The 27,084-nt window shown below is 36.6% G+C and overlaps 3 protein-coding genes across 3 annotated transcripts; 1 reads left to right on the top strand and 2 right to left on the bottom strand.

The window, feature by feature from the left end:
• Window positions 1-10: 10 nt before the first annotated feature.
• On the bottom strand, window positions 11-15,568 carry LOC124633004 (growth factor receptor-bound protein 2). Its single transcript, XM_047168078.1, has 6 exons — window positions 15,254-15,568; window positions 15,072-15,169; window positions 14,415-14,534; window positions 9,792-9,957; window positions 2,268-2,378; window positions 11-1,878 (listed from the first exon to the last, which is right to left on the bottom strand). The coding sequence occupies exons 1-6, from the start codon at window positions 15,329-15,331 to the stop codon at window positions 1,813-1,815; spliced, it is 639 nt and encodes a 212-aa protein (XP_047024034.1). The 5' UTR covers window positions 15,332-15,568; the 3' UTR covers window positions 11-1,812.
• A 2,064-nt stretch (window positions 15,569-17,632) lies between these two features.
• On the top strand, window positions 17,633-20,695 carry LOC124633003 (40S ribosomal protein SA). The gene is made up of 7 exons (XM_047168077.1): window positions 17,633-17,783; window positions 17,924-18,051; window positions 18,244-18,477; window positions 18,725-18,889; window positions 19,463-19,630; window positions 19,954-20,106; window positions 20,559-20,695. The coding sequence occupies exons 2-7, from the start codon at window positions 17,953-17,955 to the stop codon at window positions 20,655-20,657; spliced, it is 918 nt and encodes a 305-aa protein (XP_047024033.1). The 5' UTR covers window positions 17,633-17,783; window positions 17,924-17,952; the 3' UTR covers window positions 20,658-20,695.
• Window positions 20,696-20,997: 302 nt separating this feature from the next.
• Window positions 20,998-26,550, bottom strand: LOC124633102. The gene is made up of 7 exons (XM_047168197.1): window positions 26,314-26,550; window positions 25,852-25,923; window positions 24,734-24,827; window positions 24,100-24,149; window positions 23,005-23,206; window positions 22,420-22,537; window positions 20,998-21,219 (listed from the first exon to the last, which is right to left on the bottom strand). The coding sequence occupies exons 1-7, from the start codon at window positions 26,501-26,503 to the stop codon at window positions 20,998-21,000; spliced, it is 948 nt and encodes a 315-aa protein (XP_047024153.1). The 5' UTR covers window positions 26,504-26,550.
• Between the last annotated feature and the right edge of the window lie 534 nt (window positions 26,551-27,084).

Raw genomic sequence — 27,084 nt, 5'->3', positions numbered from 1 at the left:
AAACCAGAAATATATAATATTAAATTTATTAGTAAAAAATATTATACATCTTCCACAATATTGGAGAATCATAACTTAAATTATTTAAATATTTGATTATTATAGATTATAGCACTTCCGATTTATTGAAACTTGCCTTTATGCACTTACTTGTCACTATAGCTATAAGCACAATTTAGGGGCATTCCCGGGTGTTGTAACGCAATACAAACTTCAACAGTTGACCATTCATAGCGAGCACGTTGCATACGGAGCCGTACCACACTTACACTATAATTACACACAGTTTAAATGCTTCGATGAAAGGGAAATCTTTAAACGTTATAGTTAAACATGCACTGTGAAATACTCCTTACATGAGATGTTCGCTTACGTCTAATGATCTGATCTGCCTACGGATAGCGAGTTCGTCGATTACGAAAAACTCTGTATTTCCATAAATATAGTAATTTCGGTTACAATACAATAACAAAAATAAATATCTACATTGGATCAACGATCACACAAAGTTTTTATTAATTTCAAGTCTTGACTAAATGTTAAACGCTAACTAAGTACAATGACACGGCGCGTGTCACGATGTCGTGTTACTCCGGATTAGTTCTGTAGTCACTAGCAACTACCTCGCCAAATTCACTATCAACATTCAATTATTTACGTTAAACATTTTTTATTTTAGACATTTATTTGCTTCATTACGTTCGGTAAATGGTAAAATACGTACAGGTAACGAATCTGAGTCAAACTAACACGTCAAAAGCTATCAAAAAGCGCGGTGTTACAACATACACAATATATTATTATATAAAATACATCGCTTATTATACATCCGTTCATAAAACATCGTCGATATTTGAAATGATGATGATTCCCAAGTAATGAAATGTTCGCGGCATTGTAACTTGTGCGCAACACAAACTGTGGATTGGGTCTAAACCTAACGAGAGCAAAGCTTTTGGAGGACGCTACAAATTTATATTCTACGACATGATTACTGTACCAGATTATACACTGTTGTATACCAATAATAAAAAAAATAAGATCGAAATTGTAAACCGAACTTAAAATTATCACTTAACTAAAGTATAAATGGTAAATATTTTAATAATGAGCATTAAAGACTAATACAGGGATAAATAATGGTCATACTTTAAAAATCACATCAAATAAAAAAAATCTATATACTTGTAGGGAGCAGTCAGTATGCACTGATTTGATCCCTTTCACCTTTTATTACTAAACGTATATTTCAAAAACTACAAATAACATTCTGGCACGTTTTCGAGGATAAAATTATTCACTCTCATGCAGCGATCGTCCAACTTAAAATGAGAGGACAATAAATTCGTCACAGAACAATATGAATACAATGAAACACGACACAAAACTTTTGTACTACCAAATTACATATTACAGTATTGCAAAAATCAAGGCAGTTTCAACACACGAGTAAAATGGACATAAAAGATTACGACCGTCGAAATGTTATAAATTATTACATTAATTATAATAAAATCATCGTAATCAGCTGTGAACACGAAGCACCATATACTCGTCAAAACATTATATAAAAATCAAACTTCATGCGAGCGAGACATTGATGACACTTGGTGCCCTGTCAATAACTCCTAGGGATAAATTTAAAATCGCTAAAAATGATGATGTTTAGTAAAACTGAGAAAACTATAACGTTTTCATGTATTAGCTTTACTTAGTTGAGTTATTGATATGATGTAGTAGGGTAGTGTGATCATTGTCGGGCGGCGGCGCGGGCAGCGGCGGAGAGAGGCAAGGGCGAGCGGCGCGAGACTCCTATGACGAGTGGTACGCCGTCACGTACGACGCGGGGAACAGGCCGCGCCGGTGTGCTATCTCGCCCTGGAACATCAACCGTCATACTCTTATTTCTAAACCCGACCTTATTAATCGAGTGTATTCTAGACATTTGTTTTCGGCTATAGAAATGTACGTTGATACTGATTCATGATTCATCAGAACCAGTGTTCTCCATGGACAACAACTGCCCACCCTCTTGAATTCTTGAAGTGTTTTTCACTGTCTGTCGTTTTACTATTTCTGTCAATCAAAACCATAATTTTGATTCACTTTTTGAACATTGACAGATTGTTGCAGCTTTTCTTCACATAATTTTTGCTTTTATAGTTGGGAGTTTGAGAGGAACTGTTGTGAATGGAGTGCAAGTTTCCTCGAGAATAAATGATTGTTATAACTGACATATAAATAAGAGAACATATATTATCACGTACCTGCCACCAATGCTGATCCGAGCGGTCAGTGACCGTGATGACGTCACCGCGCCTGAACTCCAACTCGCCGGCCTCCTGCGGAGTGAAGTCGTACAGAGCTTGCACCAGCATCTGAAATAGAACATGTATCATATCCATTAAAACGAGAACTTTACTATCGATCAACTAGTCATATATTCATAGATACCTAAAGAAAGACCGTAAGTCTGCCGTTTTCAACATTCTATTACCTGTTGTGTTGAATTGCTTACCAGAGTTAGTTTTAACATTACCCCCATACAATTTATGTCAATTATCTACTTCTAGTAAACAAAATACCAGATAGATCGAATATTGGAAACGGCCGTTAGTCTATGTTATTTGATAAAAACCGATTTTTCTCAAGAAACAGGCGCATCACTAGTGACTCTGAAAAAGGAGGTAAGATATGCCAACTCCGTGACATAGCTGGCCATAACAAGATATGGGTATTTAGACTATGGATTTAATGGATTCCCGCCTTTTTATTAGCAAGTCTTGTTTTTTTTTTTAGTTTTTACTCGCCAGCGATACACTCTAAGTCTAAGCTCAGATTATCGACATATTTATAACTAGACCATGGTGTTGTCTACGTTGTATGCATATAGAGTATTCATTAGAATTCAAAGATAATAGAGTCTAGCTTTCCAGGAATTACACATTCATTACTGCCATTTTATAATAAATAGAGTGTGATTTAAAGCACCTTCTATTTTATAAGTGTCACTAGCTTCTGCCAGCGGTTTCACCCGCATCCCATAGGAACCTCTGCACGAACCCGGATAAAGTAGCCTATAGCCTTCCTCGATAAATGGGCTATCTAACAATGAAAGAATTTTTCAAATCGGACCAGTAGTTCCTGAGATTAGCGCGTTCAAACAAACAAACAAACTCTTTAGCTTTATAATATTAGTATAGATTTAAAACACAACTACATCTAGGTTACTGAATGTCCTTTGACCTTTCAAAACTGCAACGCAGTTTAAAGTTGAGAGGGATGATAAAGTAATCAATACTCGTATGACGCTCGCAGCGGGGGCAGGTAGGGGGTGAAGGGGAAATTGACCTTCATATGCGATTTCGAGTACAGCGCAATATTTAACGTTATCTATGCCACATAAACTGTAAAATCTTTAAAATCTATTCTTATAAACAAAATTCTAAGAAAAGCTCTGCTCAATACCCTAATCCTCAATAATGAGCAGTTTCAACAATTGGGAGTCAAAATTCAAAAGCAATTTTATGACAATATAGTTCGGCCATTCAGAGAATGCGTTCCTGACACGTCGCGATTGAACTGACGACGTAACTTTGCAATGGCGTTGCAGTTACGATAAAAATATTTTTGCTGGTTGTTTACCGTTTTAACAATTGAGGAGCATTAAAACAACATTATTATATCAATAATCAATGAATGTTATAATTTTGTGCCAAACTGAGTGTCAAATAACTTGGTAAACAATTTTTTTCTAAATCTATACTGCGCTATTACAAGGTTATGTCAGCGGTTTATATTTTGTAGTGCTGTGCTAAAATTAACAGGCAAGTATCGTAATCTGTTCTTATACAGTTATAATATAAAATAATACGTTTTGATTTTCTTTTTAAGAATTAGAAAATAATGGACTATAAGACTTAATTATAACTTTTATGAAATATAAAAATAAAACTATGACCAAACCGCATTTTTATACTTAGATTAAAAATGGTAACCCCAAATGGCGTTATGGGCCGCCATTTTGTGACGCTAAAACAGTCGTCCGTTGTAGGGACACGGTATCGAAGCAAAAGTATCGATATCGTACTCATGAGTAGAATCGATAACAAAGTATCGTACTCATTAAAGTATCGAAACAAAAGTATCGATACTTCAAGGTATCGAGTACTTTTTTAGATCAAAATTTGCTTGGTCAATATCAGTCAGTAAATAATGTCAGTTTTACTTCAGTTCAGCAGGACATAAAAAACAAATGGTATTGGTACACTTTAATAGAATAATAGAAAAATGGAAAATGGAATGAATGAAACAAATCGAAAATGTAGCAAAAGGAAACAATATTAAGTTATTTGAGGTATACTAAAAACTAGCAGTGTCCCACAGTTTCACCCGCGTAGTAGATTAAAGATCCCATTCCTCCTCCGTACAGTCACTTAAAAATAGAAGTTTGTTGAGCCTTTTTGGAGATAAGCGGTTTCGAATTTTTGTGATGGTACTTCCTGCTTTAGAAAATAATTGTTCTGAAGGTACTGACGTCGCAGGGATTGATATATATTCTCGTGCCAATTTATATTATTTTGGGAATACTACTTTCATATCTTCCCATTGTTTTAAGGGATCTACTGAAAGTGGCGAAACCTGTGCCGATAAGTAGTAGCTTATAAGTAGTAGTGAGCTAGAAAGCGCTGTTAAATTAAATTCTTCATTCGATACGATACCTGGGAAAAAGTACTTATTGAGTAAAAGTATCGAATGCAAAGTATCGAGTATAAAAGTATCGGTATCGAACTGGAATGTACTCGATACCACAAAGCATCGATACTTTTTTCGTGTCCCTAGTCCGTTGTCGTTTCGTGCGCATAGACCACGTTTTTCAAGTGTTTTCGATCTGTTTTTATTTGATTACCCGGCTTTTGTTAGACCGAGATATCAGGATTGATTCTGTTATTGATAATAATATAATTATACATGTAGGCGAAGATGATGATGAAGACACCACCTCCTCAAGCAAATCGGAGTCTGATTAATATTCTGTTCGCACATTCAATTCAATGTACTTGTAACAAAGAATAAATAAAACAATTTTATTATATGAATATTACCTTTTTTTGGTTTCCACTTAAATAACTAAAATATAAAACAAATGATTCCGCCAATTTAAAACGAAAATAATCTTAAAATAATGCGGCGGTTCATTTTGAAGGAACGGTAACGAACTCAGTGTTATGTTGTGCCCATCACTAGTCGTGACTAACTGATAGGTGTCAGGAACGCATTCTCTGAACGGCCGAAGTATAGTAAGATAAGCCTCAGTCTTATTATTGAGAAGAACAAAAACTGATATTAAATCAGAATATGTGTATGACAATAGTTAGTGTTACTAAGTGGATCTACTGGCACAAGCTATTTATTGGTTTTACGCACTTGTGCTTTATAGCGCATATTATTATAATTTATAGTTTATACATTGTAGTCAATAAGTCTACAAAACATTAACAATACTGTTATTGCAAGAACTATTTTGTAGAAGAGTCTTAAAATGTAACAATTATTTAAAATGAACTATTGTAAAAGCAACTGGTAAAATGACCTTCACAACCCCTCAAAAGTGGGCTACGCAGTAACCCCTGGCAAAACTGGGTCAACTGGTAATTCTGGTTTCTAGATTGGCAAAAGACAACCAGGAACTATAGCAAAATCTACTTTTTAGTATATGAAATAAATATTTTAATTTTAAACATATTGAGCACATATTAGTTAAAATTTTAGTTAATTAACCAGCACTCGACCACAAATGTTTGTTCAAACATGTGAAACCAACTGGAGTCATTAACAAAATGGTGCGAACACATTCAGGTACCAATTACGAAAATTAATTGAATAGATCCAATTAACTAAGTGTTGGTATGAATTAGAAGTTCAGCACTCAGAACAAACAAGTCGTTATAGTAAAAGTGTGCTGGAATTGTAATTAACTGGGGAGTTAAAAGGATTTATTAACGCAATTAAAGATGTTTGTTTGACTTACGAGTCAAGTTGGGGTGGTATATGGGGCGGCCCATATTCGTAACACACAAATATGATTCTTCCTGTCCATTGCTGGAGGGTTGTAGGAGCCCTTACTTCTCTATTATAGGAAGTGGACACTACCATTTCTATATAGGTATACTACACTACATAAACAGTCAAATAGTTCAAATGACTCACAAAAGTGCTCAAGTATTCTTAACACGCGTCACTAATTAGTAAAAGGGGCTTAATACGGCACAAACGTGCGAAACCTGTGACAAAATTTTCACTTTCCTTATTGAGGGTCGATGCTTCGAAAAAGTACATCCAAATACGCAATACCTACAATGAGTCACAGTAATGTATTCAGTTATCATCCAATGAAATGCGATGGCCCGTTAACTCATCGTGGGAAAACTTCAGAACTTATTGTGACGTACATTATCATTAATGCGTGTGCATGTGAGTTAAATGAGCTGCTTTTGCCTTACTTATTATAATGTTTGGCGTAAACAATAGTGGAGGTTTTCTAGTTTCTTCTTTCTCAGTGTATTTGAAATGTGCAGATATGTGCACGAGACAGCCGGTGGCTTCAAAGTGCAAGCATTTTATTGTTTTACGTGCGGCGTATGTAGCTAATTTGCTGTAAAAACTTCACAATCGAGTAAAAACCTAAGTGACTTCAGAGTATGGTAACGATATGGCTTTGAGATATGGTATCATCATACTCCGTTCAAAATCAGCTCCAAAAATAACTCACACGAGGGTGAAAAATGTCACGTCATTCTCCATAAGCATGCGTTTCAAGCTGACATAGGACCTCTCAAAAGGCCTGAATATGTAACAACAAATTAAAGTAAGATTCTGGTAAAAGTTGATAAATTGATCATCTAAAAATGTAACATTAGACTGATAAACAAAATATTCCAGTATCATTCAAAAAGCATGAAAAAGCCATTTACAAAGTTGTTCAGACTTGATTAAATAGTGGTATCGCTCGCTTCGATATTGTGTTCGCCCATTATTTATGAAAACAAAAAATCTGCATTGCACATGTATTGGGGCAGTATCGATGACGCTAACGTTAGAAAAACAAGAGCGCGTATAATGAGCCCGGTTTTTGCTTCCAAGAACATTTTATAAAAGCAAAGCTATACATAATGGAAACAGTAAAATGTACCGATTGAAAAACCCAGTCTAGAGAAAGTTTTATAGGCTTATGCGATTACCTAAAGCGTTACCATAATTGGTTATAAAATTTAAAAAGTGTTACGGTAACTAGGAAACACAAATCCAATTAATTGAAATATTTACCTAATAAAATCTTGAACACATATCCAATTAATTGAAATATTTGCTCAATAATATAAAGTACATTTGAAGCCAGGAAGTGGCGCAAACGTCAACGTTTAAAATGATCCATTTGAGGACACTGGTGTATAAAAATTCCCGTTTGTACTAACATCGTCCCACTCGTATCAATCGGAGGCAGAGGCTACTACTAGTAACCGAGATTATAGGAACACGCAGTGACCGGGTTATTTTCGTTACTTATCAGGGTCACAGCGGCCGCATTATTTACATAGACAGAGCGCGGTTCCACACATAAATGTATTGAACGTGTATAAATCGCGCTAATAGAGACGGGACTACAAAAGGGGGAATTTTCCTCATGTTTCTGTTTGATATCCTTTCTCTTAACTTTCGTTATAAATGGAGAATATTTTCGTTATTCCCGTGGGAAGTATTTTGTTAACTTAACATTTCGTGTAATGAAGACTTATTCTTTGTATTTGTTGAGAAGCAAAGGTTACGCAAAGTTTAACAAAAGGCAATTTATTAAACTGTTTTTTAAATAATGTTATTTCTGTAAATTAAAAATGTTAATGGTATATACCCGCAGATATGAAATCGAATAAAATTGCAATAAACTTATCGTGCGCAGTACCTATCTATTAAGATGAGGGCATCAATTGCCTACTTAGGGAAGGCTATGACTACACGGTAATGAAGTGATCACAGCTGTCTAGCTTTTTCTCTTTACCTACTTTTTAAAGGTCGTCTCCGCGTGATTTACCATATCTGTAGCTAATGTTTCTCATCAATGTACGCTTTAGCAACTTAGTAAGTGTCTATGTGCCGTATAGAAACACCAGATGTCCCCTTTGCATTGTACTGAAATATCCACTGTATGAAAAAACCGAATAAAAAATATCATACGCCCTTGTCCAGGTTTGAATTTATCTGCATACCCAATTTCATGCAGATTCAGTGGTGTAGCCGTGAAAACGAAAAAACAAACGAGTTGTTTTCGCAGTCGGTATGATTTAAGGTTTAAAATATTTTTGTGGTCGACATTACGGCACTTGTATCCTTGATTTAGGAAAAGCTCTTACAAATTTTCCTAATCCGTCATAATAAACTGGTTCTGTCCGGGATCGATATAGAACTCCCATACATAGAGTAACCCAAGAATTCAGAGGTTACAAAATTATGCAAGTTTATAAACCCGGAGACATTCGCTTCTTCGTACTCATATTGAAACAGAGTTGAATTCAGCTAACAGTCTCAACTGGTAAAGAATGGGTGCTAATATCGGATAATATCTTTTCCCAAGCTATTACACAAGCAACTTGTCTTGTGCAATAGCCTAGGGATTGAACGGCAAGATTCCAGTCTAAAATATACAAGAACGCCGAGATTTAAGCCAGCTGTGTTAGGTCACATAAAATATCTCTTTTTACCGCATTCGTAAATACTGGCCGTGCGGTGAGCTACCAGATATTTTTTACGTTACCAACTACTGAAAAGTTTTACTAACAATCTCAACTGTTGCTTTTACTAGAAATGTGAATTTTAAACAAAGAATATAATCGAAATACCTTTATAAATTACGTCTGACTTCCCTGTGGCACTCATTTATCTTTCTACCATATTATTTCGCGAGATAATAAACAAATAGCCTACATTTGTTATATATGTGAGTATTACCAATAACTGGCACACATTTAGACGTCGGGCTGGCAATGAGAAGTTGTTGACGGGAAAACCCAATAGCACTATCGGGAGGATCAAGCCTTTTCTCGACCACTCGACCAACGAGGTAATATCACATGACACGTGAAAGCGTTGGATGTGCGGAAATTTGTTACTGTTTCATCCAAAAGCTACAGAAATTGGCAGTAATGTAGCTCGCTAACAAATAACATATAGGCTACTTTGTACCCTAGGTTCGGGAAGCAGTTCTCTCAGAACGCGGGTGAAACCGTGGGAAACAGCTGATTATAAACCAAATATCGTAAACAACTGTAAGTAATAAGGGTGATATTACCGCAAGAATATTTTTCTAAAGGGAAAAACCACTACAAGGAATTTATTAAAAAGGTAATGGTAGCAGTAGGTACAAGTAGTTTGTAATATTGCAAATACGTAAGCATCCGTAAAGTACTATTGTTATTCATGATGAATCATCCCGGGAAGCACAAATTGCTGCAATCCTGACACTAAACCGGTATGCGTACGAAAGTAGACAGTTTACATTATTTTTAGAATCGCATACAACAAATTCTTGTCTAGGGTTGTAGACGTGAGGATCGAGTCAGGGGCAAGAAAAGCACAGTAGTTTGGTATGACTAAAATTTTAACAGGACATCTGTACTAGATGTGCGTTCTATGTAGAATTGAGCTTAGAACGACCCATGTTGTTTGATGACTGATTCTTATACAACGGTCTTGACAAACTGTTTACTAAGCCTGTAATCATCGATAAGTGAACTCACCTCTTCAGGAACGACATCCCGGAGCTTGACATCTTGCAGACGGCTCACTGACGCAGTGCGGTGGTAATCTACCAGTTCGTTGAGAGAGTTGAACTTCACCACCCACAAGAAAAATTTGCTGGACGCGTCCCGAAGCACTTTGAAATGTTGCACTCCATCCGGACATCTGAGGATAGTCATCAAATATGTCATATAAAGAAGTGATAAAATTAAGAATTTTATACTCAAGGAAAAGGGCAGCAATATTATATCGCCTGCCAATATTTGGCTTTAAACCCAAATTACGACAAGTTATAAACATTAAACCTAACAAAACTTTTGCTAAATTAGGACTGTAATATAAGATGCTTTTGTTACATAGGAAATGAAAAGTTATTTTGCATATGTTTGGGGTAAAATGTATGAAAATATCACGGATCAAAGATGTTTACTGACCATACTCAAGTTCCTACGCTAATCAAAGTTACAATTTGAATCCATAAGCTTGTCAAAGTTATGTAGGCAAAAAATACCCGACCGGCATTGTGCAAGGTGAATTTTAATCTTCATTAATTTGGCCTGGCTGATAGCGATAAAATGCAATTTTAGCAACATTTGACCCCTACATACTTGTGCTAAACTTGGTTTTGATAAGAATTTTGGCAGCTCAAACAGGACTCTAGGGCGTGGCTTCACGTGCTTGCGTACGGACTGATTTGAAATCGTGTCGATCTTCTAATAAACACCGACCAAATATTTGTGGAACTAATTGAACTTGATGACGTAATATAGCTGTAACCGAATTCGAAAATGGGAACGGTAAGGTCGACATATCGAATGTCAGGCGTTAACCCGAGAATATCGTCGTATAAAATAATGCATGGTTTGAGCTGAAACCGGTTAGGGACTGTTTCACGGGTCATTCAAGTTTTCTACTTTCCATATATTCGCGTAAATACGAAATGCCATTAGAATAAGCAGAGCAGCAAACTTTCTCGGTATGTGGAGAAATTATGGCTTATTAATATGTCAAAAAGGGGGTATTGCTCGCAGAACCCATTTTCCGTGAACGGGTTAATAACCTTATTCATTATATTTTCTGTTTGAAAACTTGAGGAAAATTTTTGAGAAACGATTATAAGGAATTTTACTGTTTATTTATTCATGAACGTGTAGGAGATTGTAAGCATATTTTAGTCTGGTCATCTGCTACAAACATTCGTTGCAAGCAGCTGAACCAAGTACTTACCTGTACCAAGCAGTTGTAGTCATTTTGAACTTCGGATCGAATGTCCTACCCGTATGGGCGTTGAAAAATATCAATTATTGTGTATTTCAGGTTAATTCCAAGAAAATTCCTGCATGAAATATATCGTCCGATAACTATATTTTAAGAGGCCCGTGTTAAAATCTATAGCCCAAAACTGGTTTCAGCGCAATCTCAGTACCGCTGATTCATACTATTTGACAGGAAACAGGTTTTAAATAGAGAAAACTTTACGAACACTATGACCTGTCTTCAGATATGTATATTTACAATTAATTTGTAAGTATAATTACGGCGCGGATTTCCCCGTTACATTAATCACATAACTATTTTTCTACTGTTCTCCACTTGGCAACTTAATACGGGGTAAACGATCGGTTCAATAGCACAGGTCAAGGATGCAAATGACGTGACCATATCATTATGCCAGAACTTCATAAAATATTATATTCGTTTCGTTAAAACGCTAAAAGGCTTCATTTGGTGCCAAAATAACAGAAGGTAATTCTTGGAACATGAAATCTAATGAATCAATCATGAAGTCTGAGAATAACACAAAAATATGTTTAACGTTAAAGCAGAAAAACTCATAATCAAATCACCTGTCGAAGCAACGTTAGCTGTGTAGAGATGAATAATATGACTAATACAACCCGCCAAGACAAATTCAAGACAAAATAAAACGTCTCTAGATAGTTGGTGAGTCATGCGCGCTCCCGAGCGGCTAAGGCGCAAACTTTATTTTTTTATTAACTACCAATTTAAACTGTAATGAAATTGTTTGTTGTGCGTCGCCTCACATGAACCACTTTGCTATTGACCTATTGATTATTTGACAATAAGCTTATAAAGAAATAAGTAAATCACGAACGCGGAATTTATTAACTGTGGGAGGAACGAAAAAGGAATCGTTGTTTAACATGCGTGTAATTATATATAACTAAGTTCGTCTGATGAGGTAATTTTAAGGCAATATTCAGCAGACTTGTGGCTTTATATGACATTTTAATTATTGCAGGTGAGATGTGGAAGCTTAGGAAGGCCTATAACATCACCGTCAATTATTTGAACTAAAATCATCATCATTGTATCGTGATGTCACCATGGCCCATGCAGTTAGGATTCTTATCACTGTTAGAAATCCACTTGAAAATTCCTCGATAATTTAAGAGCATGTCCTCACTCAGAGTCCTCATAATAAACAAAGCCTGTAATCTAAACAGTCAATAAGAAAGTCATGATAAGAAATAATAACAACATTCCTATAGTTGCGCCATTTATTATTAGCTGACCTTAGTTCTTGTGTAAACACTATACTAAGAGGGGTATTGTTTTAATTTTGTCAATAAAACATAATCTATAGTGTATGTAACCTTCTATGCATTATGCAACTATAACACAGTGTATAAATTGTATTGTTATATAATTAATTGCAACTTTGTTTAAGATCTATTCAAAAAATAAAAAATGCTCTAGCAGTATTTGTACACTGGTTATAGTTCGGCCATTCAGAGAATGCGTTCCTGACACGTCGCGATTGAACTGACGACGTAACTACGTTCATTGATTATTGATATAATAATGTTGTTTTAATGCTCCTCAATTGTTAAAACGGTAAACAACCAGCAAAAATATTTTTATCGTAACTGCAACGCCATTGCAAAGTTACGTCGTCAGTTCAATCGCGACGTGTCAGGAACGCATTCTCTGAATGGCCGAACTATAGAAATGCTCAACTTAATCAGTCACATGTCTTAAATACTTTGTACATGTACCTATCAATGATTCAGTACCTAGAATAGAGATAGATAAATGAATCCCAATCTTCATTATGAACATATTTTATGTTTGACATCTGGGTCTAATGATGTTGGTCTTAAAAACAGGTTGCTAAGTATTTACTTATACTTTTCATTATGTAAGTCATATCACATTTCAAATTAATATGATAAATGTGAAAGTTTAAATGTATGGATGTATGTTACTATTTCACACAAAAACTACTGGGCTTGTTGATGAAACTTAGCAGTAATTCACATAGCTTATATATTCATCAGGATTGTATGCAAGAAGAATACCTATTAAATGCCTTTCTTAGAGATGGGCGGCAGTATCTCCGAAGCTGAAAATATCCCTTAGTGAGTTCAACAACATGCAGGCCCTGATTGGTGAGTATGGGTATATCAACCCGCTTCGGAGGAGACCTTTGTCTAGCAGTGGATGTTTTAGGCTGTGACAATGAGGCTACTTTTATATGGGAATGAGAAGTGGATGTGCCCTCTATATGAGAGGGAAACTAAAGAGAATAGTCTGATAAAAGATACAGTAAGCATTGGAAGATCATTGGAATTCATTGGCAGCTGCATTTAAAAAGAGTTGCAGAGTATCGAGGGATTAATGCAGCGTGCATTGTTATTTCTTTTCTTGATGCTGATTCTCCTCTCATATTTATGGTGGTTACTTCTTAGTAAAAGTCAAAGGTATTTATTTCATAAAGAACTATTATATACAGGTAAACATCAACTGCTGCACGGTTGTACTTTTTCAAGAACTGGATCTTATGGAGATTATAATAGAAGTTATGAACAACATTTATTACATCAATCTAATTACGAAGCCCAATATAATTATAAGAAGAAATTATAAGAAAATTTATAAGAAGAAGGCCATCAACTCTTGTGTAAATTCTTACAGAATGAAAAACATAGTACTGGCAATATTAGGTAAATAATGATTCTATAAGAATGTGTGCAACTATGATGCTAATTGGAATTCAGTGAATAGATACAGTTTTGTTGATAACAACAACAACATATTGCAATCATGAATTGGTGTGGCTACTGTTACATTATTGGAATATACAAATATATAGCATATACAAAGCTTTCAATTAACTCAATCATAGATGTGTACTACTGCTATCTCAAACTTTTTAAGTATTTATATCCGCTAACAAAGTAAGTATAATGCTTTTGCAATTAACATAAAGTAGGAAAACAATACAAAGAAAAACCTTGCTTAGGACAGGAAGAGTTGAACTGGGATTCAGCATCATGCAAAAATTAAGGAGCATTTTAAAATTGGCTGCTATTATGTTTAATATGGGTTCAATTTAAATGGCACATAGAAGCATTATGAATGCTGACACAACCAAAGCTCAAAACATTTAGTTTAACCCTACCAAAAGTAAAGTTTACTCATAAATCACCCATCAATCAGGCCAATAATTCATTCTACATCAAATTGCAACATTGACAACTGTACTCATATTAAATCATACAGAGTGACTCACAGTATTAATAATTCTATTGGAAAGAATATTCTGAGAACTATAACAACGTTAGATAACCATGCATGCACATAAGGAAACAACTTACTTTACAGATAAGGAGAAGTCACCGGGGCTTGATTCACTGATTCTTATCAAAAAACCACCCTCTGGTTTATTTGCTAGAAGTTTCTCTGCATCTGCTCTTGTGATTCTTCCATAATACCAGCTAAAAATGAGGTTTTGTTTTAGAGCTGACCTCAAAGTTGTCTATGGCTTTCAAAATGTTTACAACTATTAAAACTTTAGCAATAAATAGTACCTATATGCCTTATTCAAAGAATATGAATAGCGAGATAGTTGTGTATGTTATTGTTCTTTTTATAGATCTTATTTGAACATTGTAACTTAACTATCACCTTCTTTGTTAAAACAATGAGTTTTCTCTGTAGTTTATTTATAACAAATGTAAGTAAAGTAAGTATAACCTCTCACAGATTCTTGGATGAAAATAATGTTTCCAATAAGTTTCATTCCTGTAGTGTTACACACCTGCAGTTTACACAGGTAGAAAATACTTTGTGATGTATGTTTTATTACAACATGTTGTAAAATAATAAAGATTTACGAGATACACAACGGGATCTTGTTATTCTAAACATAAATACCTATCTAGTCTTGTTTTTACAAGCGAAATTAATAGGTACGATTTATGTAAAGCTATTATTAGAAATACAAACAATCTTTACTGAGTGCAAGTGTTTACCTGTGACTTTTCATTTGAATATAATTACTAGGAATAAGTCCTTCTTTGCCGTCTAATTCAGCCCTGTACCAGTTCATATCGTCCTCCATGTTTAGTATCTGTAATATCAAAAATTCTAGAAAGAACCTGTCATTTAACTATGTTAAATTCGATGCACTTCGATTCGGTCTATGCCCACGTACCTTGAGGACTTGATTCTTCCTAAAGCTGAGCTCATCATCTGCAGTTGCATTGAAATCGTGTTTTGCTATAGCCTCCATGATCAAATTAGGCACTTCACTAAAATGTCACCGAATACCAAAATAACTCACTAAGTATACAAACTTTTATCAACGCTTGAGGTCAGGGAAGTAAAGTAATCATAATGTATGTATTGTCTTACAGAACAATCTAAAATTAGTATGATAGAATGCCGATACGGAAAAAATAATCTCCGTTCACAGGCCACACATCAGTCACATCACCAGTCACAAAAGTATAATGTTATGTTGCCACACTGAAAAACTGACTGTTCCTTTCGGTGCTACCAGAATATTAGCAATTATTACCGATTTTTTTAATGTAAAATAAATCACACTTTTAGAAAAGCCTATTAATTTATATCGAAAAAATTTGGGGTCGAGCTCGCTTTCCGATCATGGCGACCGTTCTCGAAGGCTGACTCCGCAGGACATATATTACAGCTTGGCAAAAAAGAGTCTGACGCGGTGACAGTTGGAACTAAAAATCAAAATCAAATAAAAATTGTTAACATCGTTAATACTGGACATTGAAGTATCCCAGGGACATCGCCTACTTAGGATTGAATATCTCCAAAAATAACAAATATCAAAATCTGTGAGTCGTAGTATTCCGGGTTGCCACAGGTGCGATAGTGCTGACCTCATTTATTCCACACTCTTTTTTGCCAAGCTGTACATTACTAATTTAAATTCCGAGTGACGCGGGTCAAGACAGCCGCACCGCCAGCAGCTCGCGATATTCTGACCTTTTCCCAACTATGTAGGGGTTGACTTCCGGTTAAACCGGGTGTAGTTATGTACTGGTGTTTTACATGGAGTGACTTCCTACTACCCCCTTTCCACAGTTACCCGAGATACCCAGTGTTGCTGTTGGCCTGACTCCGGTTTGTAAACATAGGTCAAATTAACAAAAAACGTGAGCGAAGGGAGTGAGATGTTGTGACTGGACCCAAAGAGAAAAACAGGATTATAAAGGACCATAAGCTAAAGGATTGTCACACTGGATGCGTTCTGCGGCCTGCGGTCAGGTCAAAGTGAACGCAGCCCGCATCATGTATATTGTATGTAAATCCTACTTATATTATAAATGTGAAAGTTTGTGAGAATGTATGGATGTATGTTTGTTATTCAATCACGCAAAAACGGCTGGACCGATTTGATTGAAATTTTGTATGTAGATAGGTGATACCCTGGATTAACACATAGGCTACTTTTTATCAACACACCACGCGGGCGAAGCCGCTGGCGGAAGCTAGTATGTCTATATGTACATATATCTCAAACGGTCAGATTGCATTCTATATAAAATATATTGATACCGACCGACAATGTTGTTCATACATGATGCGGGCTGAGCCTCCGCCAGACCTGACCGCAGTCCGCAGAACGCATCCAGTGTGATAAATCCTTAAGACTTCACTGTCACCAGGCTCTATTCTATGCATCATGACTTATATAAGTTATGAAAAGATTTAAAAATTTTACAACTTTTGGACGAGTTCCTACTACTTACGCACGCAAGAAAAAAGTCTGTGTGTAGTTCATTGTGAATAACCTAGGTTGTTATCTGATAAGCAAAACAATGTGGTTTTTTGAAAAACTTATTTTACTTTAAAAAATCAAAGTAGGTACGTAATAAAAACGCCCAAGCGGGGAGAGCGCGAAATATTTTATTAGATTGTAACAGGTGTTAGAATATACAATAAGTACCTACTTACAGTTTAACGGCCTTTTTTCAAGCGTAGCTTATTTTGAATATAGGTACTTAGCTTGATTTAAATTCAAATATTTACATGGTTCCTATCCGTAGCGGTACAAGTAACATTTATAAATTATACATACTTATTGTAGTTTATATTTAGATACTCAGACATCATTTAAAGAAGCTACATATATAGTTCTGACTACTAGCGTCAACTCGCGAATGCCAAAGATATTCAAATGAAAGCAGGGACTAACAAATTATCGTGCCTTCTGAAACACGGTGAAGCTCGTCATAGACATGATTATCACCCGTCCGCGGATCGACCGCGCCAAGCGTTCCTTAACTTTATGACCGATAGATCCGCGCAGTAGTTACTTTGCCATGGGATAGGATTTAAATATGCATACAATATATCCTAGCTTTTTTTATACAGCTAGAGAAAGATGAACTTTACAAAAATATTTAGCTATCATAATGGCAACTACACCACCTTATTGCCTTTTTTGTTATATCTGTTTTCGTGGTGAATCTGTGGGAACGTGGCTGGGCTGAACATGGGCTGAACCATCGAGCTTATTATATGTCAATGGGCTGAACTTTGTTCATCTCTTTTCAACTCTACAGTGTCGTGGCTGGTAGAAAGAAGCAGCAATAACCATGAAGTTATGTGTAGGTGCACAAAGCTGTCAAAATTTGTTGATTGTACTGACACAAGAATTTGACAGTTCTTTTATGTCCATTTCGCCTCCCAGTGGCATTATACGCGTAAGTACTTCTTAAATCTTTAATTATAAAATAAATCTTTCACAAAATCTCCATACTATTTATATAAAGCTGAAGAGGAATACTTCGCTTAGCCGAAATGTAAAGTATTTTTGTATAGCGGTATCACATTTTTGTTTTAGGTTTAGCCGTAACTCATTTAAACGCAACGATGTCGGGAGGATTAGACATACTCGCCCTCAACGAGGAGGATGTCACCAAGATGCTGGCGGCAACGACCCACCTTGGGTCGGAAAATGTCAACTTCCAGGTGGGTTCACTAACATACGAAACATAACCTAGAAAGTGAAAATAACATGCAAACATGATGAGCCAAGAATCCGTTCCATATTATTTGTCTGATTATATTGACGATCCATTCTCCCAACTGAGCAAATAACTCTCTTAACAACCTGAAACTTAGTATTTTCGTGATTTAAAACATCAAAATAATGTTTTGTAGATGGAAACGTACGTGTACAAGCGCCGCGCTGATGGCACCCACGTAATCAACCTGCGCCGTACTTGGGAGAAGCTGGTGCTGGCTGCCCGCGCGGTTGTCGCTATCGAGAACCCCGCCGACGTGTTCGTCATCTCGTCTCGTCCCTTCGGACAGCGCGCTGTGCTCAAGTTCGCCGCACACACCGGAGCTACCCCCATTGCTGGACGTTTCACTCCTGGTGCCTTCACTAACCAGGTAAGCATCTTGAAGATTCTATCTACTAAGTGCTAAATATTAATGCTGAGCATTAGTTTCCACAGATCCAAAGTAGCTAAAGATAGCTTGTTATATTGCCATTATCAAACACAAATTCTCTAAATGATGACACACAAACTAAGGAACCACTGACAGCAATGATTATAAGATATTCTGATTATTCACAACTCACACAAGACTATACATTTTGCAGAACAGTCTTCTAAAAATCAATTTTCTTTCACAGATCCAAGCTGCGTTCCGTGAGCCACGTCTCCTGATCGTGCTGGACCCTGCCCAGGACCACCAGCCCATTACTGAGGCTTCCTATGTCAACATTCCAGTCATCGCCCTCTGCAACACTGACTCTCCCCTGCGTTTCGTCGACATTGCTATCCCATGCAACACCAAGGTGAGTTTTGGAGCATAATAACTTCAGTAATTCATAAATAATACTTGCTAAGTAACTAAAATTCAAACTGCCATACTGTTAGGATTCAAATTACTTATTAAAGTAGGACAGAATATCCTGTATTCAGGAGAGAATTTGTTGTAAATATTCCTATAAAAAATGTGACAGTTAATAATAACATGAGCAGTTTTATAGGCCTACTAAGTAGGAACTGTTAGGTGTAAATACTATCAGTTCCTTGTTGCAGATATGTCTTTCAAAAGATGTGACTCAATAAGAATATAAACATTTTTACAGGCCTTCTGTTTATCATAGTTTTTAATTATTAACACTACAGTATCAAAATAAAGTTCCTATGGCCTATGTTCAGCAGTGGCAGATGGCTGTGATGATGATGATCAAAATAAAACATTAAACAGATTTCTTATTATACATTTTTGGCTTGGTTTATTTACTTGAAAATACTTTTCATTCTTAACAGTAGTACTAAAGATACAAAATATACGATATGTAGAAGATTTCTCATTATACACTGACATGATTTATTTACTTAACAATTTTCATTCCTTACAGTCATCTCACTCCATCGGTCTGATGTGGTGGCTCTTGGCCCGCGAGGTGCTGAGATTGCGTGGCGTTCTCGCCCGCGACCAGCGCTGGGACGTCGTCGTCGACCTGTTCTTCTACCGCGACCCTGAAGAGAGCGAGAAGGAGGAACAGCAGGCCAAGGAGCAAGTTGTTGTAAGTATAGCTACAATGCTAGTCTTGAAATCTGCTTCTTCATACTTGATAGGCATTTGTTATTGCAGACAGTTTGTTGGTTTTGAAGATAGTCTTTTTTTTTTGAGATTCAGATTATAAGATATGATGCTCAGCCCACTTTTGATTTTACCTTAAAGTATTTGAGGATCATAAAGCATAGCAAAGAAGATGAATAGTTTGGTGGAATACCAATAGTAGCAACAACCTTCTTGCATTGGCGTATCTACCAATCTAGTTTAGGTCTTATTAAACGTCCCCTATCATTCCATCTACATAAAATTTAAATAATATCTCTTCTCCAGGCTGCCCCACCACCGAAGCCGGAGGTTCCCGCCCCCGTGCACGAGGACTGGAACGAGTCAGTTGAGCCCGTCACCTCATGGGCTGAAGACGCCGCGCCACCACCGGCCGCGTCCTTCGGAGCTCCCCCAGCGCAAGAAGACTGGGCTGCTCAGGTATGTCTACAACTTATGACATAACAGTATGTTTATGTAGCCAGCGAAAAGAGATAATGAACTGTATAAGTAACAAATAAAAAGTTTGGGCCAGTCTGTTTGGCTGTGAATTAAAATATTTGGGAAGAAATAGTTGTAGTCCGCTAAGACTTCTTCACTAGCGGCCGTTCCTTATATTTTACCTATCTGCAGTTTTGCTAACTAGAGATAGGTATTGGACATTACATGTAAGGGCCTAATGTTAAATTTCCTCTAATAAGCAAATCAACAGAACAATAGAACATGGGGAACACACATTAGACAAGTTTCACTGTGCAAGCAGTAGGTGGCAATTAGGTGACAACTGTAGTGTGACAAAGTGGTCATGTTGTTTATAGTGCCTACTGATGTGCTCATTGCCCATGATGACAATCTCTGTTTTCTATGCTTTAACAATATTTGTTTGTTTGCAGGTACAAGAGGAGTGGGGCACCACCGCCGCCCCTCCGGCAGCGGCCCCCGCACCCACCCCCTCGTGGGGAGGCTCTGCCCAGGACTGGAGCGCTTCGTAAACGTTTCGTTTGCTTTGGTTAATATAACGTAAAACCAATGCTATTGTTTTTATTTACTACTCCTATCTATAGACTCCTCTCTAGATCAACTTCTAGTTCGTAGACCTCTAATTACTTGATCAGACTAGTATGTACTGTAACAGTTATTACATGTAGAAGTAAGTAAATCTGTATTGAGAAGTAGGTGTTTATAGAAGTACACAAACAAATAGCGAAAATACATAGTTGAGCTTAGGTGCAAGTTGTAGGTAATGCGTTGCTGGAATATTTCTCTTCAGTGATATACAATTCAATAATTTGATAAAGAAATCTAATCAGGTTAAATAAACTGAAAAACCTATTATAATTTATTAAAAGGAACTAAACTATTGTCAACTTTCCCATACAAATGAATTCTATAAATGCAAGTATATTTGTTGTTCCCCTGGTTGGATAGCACGCGGAATACGAAGCTCGTCCATTCAACGTGGCTGTAGGCTAATGGGTAGTATTGTTTCGCGGGGCCTTCAGCGCGGTATTGTCCGTCTGCTATCTTCAGCCAAGTGTTGTTTGCTAGGGTACCCTGAAAATATAAGAAATATAATAGAACATTAAGACGCGGTTTTATCCGACAGTTAGTTATCTAATAGTTAATGCTATCTCCCAGATAAAGAATGCTTTTAATTTCTGTCAGATATTGCTATCCGAAACCTGTGAAACCAAGTCACAGTTTATATGTCATAAGTTTCTGATCAGAGACTATCAGTAACCAGTGAAACTGGCGGGTTCAGGTAAACAACGCTAGAAGCATCTGCGGCCATTTACTTGGACGGTCCACAGCATGAGTATCGCGGGGACTACCTATGTTTACTCATTCTCCTCTTTTTTAAAACAAATTTTCGATGAAGAATAAATGACAATCAGCATGCGTGCGCTATGGAGTTAAGAAAAAGGTTATAGGATACGGTCCTCATGGCATGCCTGCTGCACCAGAAGCACTCAGATGCTCTATTCAGGGAAATGAGTAAAGGTAAATCTTAGAATGTTTTTTCCTGTTTCCAAATCTTCTGACTGTATCAGTTTAGTCAAAAACAGTTACAGAATTAAATTCCGAAAGTTGCGTTCGCATATCTCGCTAAGACGGGAACAAGCCATGTTAGGAATAATGTAGCATATTCAACACTTGACGCGATATCTAACGAAACTGTCTTACTATTCGCTTCGTAGAAAACAATTTTACTCAAGAGAAGTTTCAAATCAAGACATTTCCATACAGAGATTTTGTCAGATAGGTACAGACTACCAGACTAGCGTGATAAGCACCTATGTTACAATAGGTGCATAGAAAAGACGATGAACGTTAAATGGAAAACTAGACGTGTTGTAGCGTTTTACCTGGTAATATGTACTGGATAAATAGGAATGACATAACCAACTACCAACCCTCGATGTACGGGCGCTTTTGCGTTTTCAGTCGGTGGGAGTGTCATACCATACCATTGCAGGGCTGTTTGAAGCAGCTTACTCATTTATGTGACGTCATGTGGTTACAGAAAACAGGTAACAGGTTAAGGCATACGTAAATACATTTCTACAAATCTATTAACTATCTGATTGTAGTTTATTATCGAAAAACGACTTGTCAAATAGTAATTAGCAAGATAACCAAACAGCAGAACATTGAGATATTAATCGTAATTATTCAGTGCGGTTTTGACTTAGATATCACGTTTGTTTTCACATTGGAGTTCAAAGTGGTAATCTCAGATGTTTGTCTACTTACGTATATTAGGAAATGCTTGGGCGCACTCCGGGCCGTATCCGGGTGAATATGTTCAACAGTGACGTAACGCACCCTCTGCGATTGTGGCAGCCGTATTATTATTTCTCCGTACGAACCACTGAAAATGATTGCCGGGATTGTGTATGGAAATAATTGTTTTGTAAGTTGCAGGAGGCAGACCTGAATTAGAAGAGGGTTGCTAATGTGTGGGCCCCACTTTGTTGGATGTGGCCGCAGGCTCGGAATGTCTTGGGATAAGAAGCTACTAAGTAGACGAGCTGACTTATGAATTCTTACAGTGGTAGTAAGTACTTAAATGGCATACATCCCTCTATCTATCACATGTAGAGGCAACAATAGATTGCAAGCGCATAAGATTTCATAGAACATAATGCTGCTTAGACCCGTAAAAAGCATTTATTTTGATATCTTCCAAATTACAAATATTATTAATGTGTTTAAGAAACTATTTCTATATTAAGTTACAAACTCCGATACCTATCATGACCCTAGAGGCTTGCAACTAAAACAAACGATCAAACTACGTACCCAGTATCTGCTTCTAATCTTTGAAATTCTACTCACATGAAAGGCCAACAGTCTGACAGCGTAGGTCTTCGCAAAGCGAGCACTGTATCGGGCGATGGGGCAGCTCGCCACAAAGGCACGACACCCCAAAGTGCTACCCTTCCACCCCACTCCGTTGTGTCACCACCCTTTGACGCCGTTGCACCTTCTATGTATCGAGTATCAATGTCCTTAGCCCCTGCAACTGTTGCCATTTGTTCTAAACGAACGAAACTTGGAGATTAGATTTCAGACAATCGGTCACGTTAGTTCAAAGGATAGCGTTGAACTCAAGCGATACGCTTGCATTGAGTTTGGTTTTTGTACTCGAAACTATAAGGAGTTTAGTTAGGTACTGTACAACTAACTTTACGATAATTTACCAAGATACTGCATTTACAGAAAATCTACCTATTTAGAAAACTGAAGGTAAGGGTACTCCTACTTATCTAATTAAGCTATCTCACCTTATAATAAGTACAAACTTATAAAGTTTTTTAAGAAAGTTCAAGAGTCAAAAGTCAGACTGACTAGATTGCAAATCTTTTACGCAGACTAACAACCTACGAACCTATGTTAATTAATCAAGTCTAGGCATCTTTCGCTCTTACATAACTTGTACATAGGCATTAGGCAGAATTTTTATATTAATTCTCTCTAAATAATTATTCTATTGATTTATGAAATTCTTAGAAATTGTATATTGAGATTGGTTACGATATATTCTCTCTGCTACTTATAGGTATCTTTGTTCATTGGACCATTCTAGATAGTTAGTAGATACAGATACAGTCGATGACCGTACGTCACAGCGTTATTAGCATGAGATTTCCGATTCTGGCGGTTTTAGCTAATAGGCCTTTGGTCCCTCGATATACCGAGGTTTATGCGATTTTCGTAAAATCAGCTATTCTGTCTGTAGAGCCAACTGTAGATGTAAGCTTAGTAGATATTTGCATCATAGTAATGAGTTCATTTCGAAAGCATTATTATAATGACGTCATTGACCCATAATAGAAATTTTGTAAATCGACAAAGATTGAAAATTTCGTAGTTTGTAGAGTTACTTATATGTTACATTTTAGCTGTAAATTAAGTTTAGTGAACTGTTACCTGACTTGGGGCGCGATGGCAACATTAGAGTCCGTGATCGCAATGTGTTTCTGCAAAGATACAATACCTGTAACAGTTCGTGTATTTTGTGTTTCTTACTTATCCTTTTCCCGAAGTGAAGTGAGTAGGTTAACTAATGATATCCCCATCAACTACAAATAAGACTGGTAAAAATGTTCATGATCGCGTGTGGTATAAATATCGCCTAATTAAAAAAGTTTGTTAATAACCACTTCGGCATTGACCTTTACACTACTTAAATACAAGGCCAGATATTTAAACTTCAAAGCCTTTCAATAGAGTACTTCCTACCGAATCCTTAATAATCTTTGGGAATAAAGCGATGGGCGATCAAAGTTTGTACAATATGTATCAAACGCGAATATGACGTGTACATAAGTAGGTAGTAGGTAGATATTGGTAGAAGCCATAGGACTCAAAGGAGTGGGAAGTCGTGTTCCCTTTCAAACGCACAAGGATAAATTAAACTTAAACGAAGTAGTTCATATCCGTGACTTTGCTCCAACTTCCTTGTTCGATTATGTTTAGACATCCTTACATATATTATACGATATTTAGTTAGAACGTTTGCTCGGCTTTTATGGTAAAGACTCATAGAAAGTTCATAATTTACCTGAGATATTGTTCAGATTTCGCGAGACGTTCGGCTAAATACTTCATTCTGGTGCAGCATTCGAAGCTAACTGATGAAGACGAGTCCACACCAGCTGAAAAAGAAAAATTGCCATGTTTACTTTACAGAATCTACTGGCATTAAATCGTTTCAGTTGTGAATGTTCCTCTAGGACATTTGGCACAGCGAATGTGAAGAAATATTTATAGCCATAACATAATTTTGCGGTAAGCACTCAGACTAATAAATTGGCTAACCATGCCCCATAACGGCAACCAAATGCCTTTGTCTTCTTAGTAAAATGAAGCAACTTTTTAGCTGGTTTAGCGTTTCTGAGATACATAGTGTCTTATCAGAGTTAAGTGGGTATTCTAAGTGCCTATTAGTACACCTAAAAAAAAAAATATTTATCCGAACACTTTTTGGCACATACTATCTTCCAAGATAGAGGTCTTCTCCTATAGATACAGACATAGATATAAGTAGATTGGGGGTGTTGCATGTAAATATTGGACTTTGAAACCAGTTCGATGCGCTTATAGCAAATCTTAGTGCCCACTGCTCATGGTAAGGCTCACACATATTAAAAACTTTTATTACTATGCATTAATTACCTACCGATAAGACTTGATGGATGGCAGGTAGGGGCCAGTAATTTTAATAGGTAGGCAATTTACATGGCATTCGTTATTGCTCGCGCAGTTTGAGTATTTACAAAATTCGATATTGTTACTTAAGTTCATTTGCTGGTAAGTAGCATTTATTTGTAGCGATATGAAATTATGCAATCATGCAAGCGCGATATTATCAGCTTCTACTATGATTCTGAAACTTTTTGAATTCGAGTGTATTTTTGGAGCATGGCAGGTGAAGGTATATTTAGCATAGCTATAATATTCTATTCCGCTAGTTATCTATCTGGAACTAGTTGATTCTCAATCCCTACTCGATACCCACAAGACAATAGGCCATTTGAAAAACTCTTCAAATCTTATTCACGCAAAAGGTTAAAGTAAGCATGTATAAGAAAATATACTGCACTAAAAGCACTTATTTCCTGGTGTAACACAAGTAATTGACTTAAACGTCGCAAGGAACACAATTACTTAGCTACTTACGTAACGACATTATCTTCGCCGTAGGTGTCAGGCCTTCTCGGCTTGCGTAAGTTTTCCACAGAGATACTGAAACTGAGTTAATTATAGCGTGATTTTTTTAAACCATATGGAGATAATATGTCTTCGAAATTCCAATTAATAGGTATAATGCTCGGAAAATCTAAATTTGCAGATACCTAATCAAAGAACGAACGTACCTCGAAGTGAAGTACCTGATTGATCTAATGCAGTTGGTTATTGGTCTATGTATAAAGAACTGCTTACATAAGTTTATTTAGTTCGCTTGTTCCGTTAGTTGAACGCGCTTAGGTACCTCATGAATAAGAGTGGATCGCTTTTCAAAAATCTTATTAAAAGAAGCCCATTAATTACAAAGGCAAATTTTATTTGGACCCCGGAAAAACTACTTAACGGCGAGCATATGGAAAATAAGGTGCATTTTCATTTGTAATCAACACTAACCAAAAGTTCCAGTAACAGCACCAAATATCAAAAGCAACCAGACAGCTGTTTTCCTGCAAGAATCGCTTTCGACCGACTTTTGTTTACATTTCCTATGTCTTCTTTTATTGGTGCAGCTGAACTTTTGTTCGACGTTATCTTCATACAGATATTCCCAGATGTTTGCTCGTAACGGATACGTGGATCGCATTTCCCACTTCGGCGTTGCAAGTTTCTTAGGTTTGCTTCTTTCGTAAACTTTTCCTGCGGAAATGTAACGTAAATGGAGCGGTGTTAGTAGGCCACTGTGTTTTTGATTTGTATGCAATTGCAGTGATGTGACGTCTGTGATTTATGTTGAATTAACAATATTAGTTTTTGAAAGTATTTGCTGTGCCAATGTGTTTTTAATATTCCAGTTTTTGAGCTGTTACAACGTTATTGAGACTAACATCGCTTAGCTCTATGATTTATTGCACATCAGATATTTTCTGATCAATCTTACAAACACTACAAGACACACAATTTGAAAATGCCAACAATGTATTGAACATAACGTTAAAACTAGTCAAACTTATAGAACGAAACATTCCGACTATTCCTAAAGTAATTGGACCCCTATAACACCAAGTTCTAAACATGTTACGATAGTATAAAACATATTGAGCTGACATTTACTAATACGTTGATAGCGGTTGCTTTTATAGTAGACATGTAGTGATCTATTTGGTTCGGTTTTATTACTTATTTTACGATTGCAACGGTCTAGCTATAAGGTCCCTCTTATGAACA

Source organism: Helicoverpa zea, chromosome 9 (assembly GCF_022581195.2).
Source record: "Helicoverpa zea isolate HzStark_Cry1AcR chromosome 9, ilHelZeax1.1, whole genome shotgun sequence".
Taxonomy (NCBI): domain Eukaryota; kingdom Metazoa; phylum Arthropoda; class Insecta; order Lepidoptera; family Noctuidae; genus Helicoverpa; species Helicoverpa zea.
The sequence above is the reverse complement of the archived record's forward strand: the minus strand, read 5'-3'. Positions and strand labels throughout refer to the sequence as shown.

Coding starts and splice junctions, on each gene's coding strand:
- LOC124633004 (XM_047168078.1), bottom strand. CDS start 15,331: ATGGAGGCTATAGCAAAACACGATTTCAATGCAACTGCAGATGATGAG. Junction 2,379..9,791: donor GGGATGTCGTTCCTGAAGAG/GTGAGTTCACTT, acceptor GTTCTATTTCAG/ATGCTGGTGCAAGCTCTGTA. Junction 1,879..2,267: donor CGGATCAGCATTGGTGGCAG/GTACGTGATAAT, acceptor TTGATGTTCCAG/GGCGAGATAGCACACCGGCG.
- LOC124633003 (XM_047168077.1), top strand. CDS start 17,953: ATGTCGGGAGGATTAGACATACTCGCCCTCAACGAGGAGGATGTCACC. Junction 19,631..19,953: donor AGGCCAAGGAGCAAGTTGTT/GTAAGTATAGCT, acceptor TCTCTTCTCCAG/GCTGCCCCACCACCGAAGCC. Junction 20,107..20,558: donor AAGAAGACTGGGCTGCTCAG/GTATGTCTACAA, acceptor GTTTGTTTGCAG/GTACAAGAGGAGTGGGGCAC.
- LOC124633102 (XM_047168197.1), bottom strand. CDS start 26,503: ATGCGATCCACGTATCCGTTACGAGCAAACATCTGGGAATATCTGTAT. Junction 25,924..26,313: donor TGCTGTTACTGGAACTTTTG/GTTAGTGTTGAT, acceptor TAATTAACTCAG/TTTCAGTATCTCTGTGGAAA. Junction 23,207..24,099: donor GCCATCGCGCCCCAAGTCAG/GTAACAGTTCAC, acceptor TCGTTCGTTTAG/AACAAATGGCAACAGTTGCA.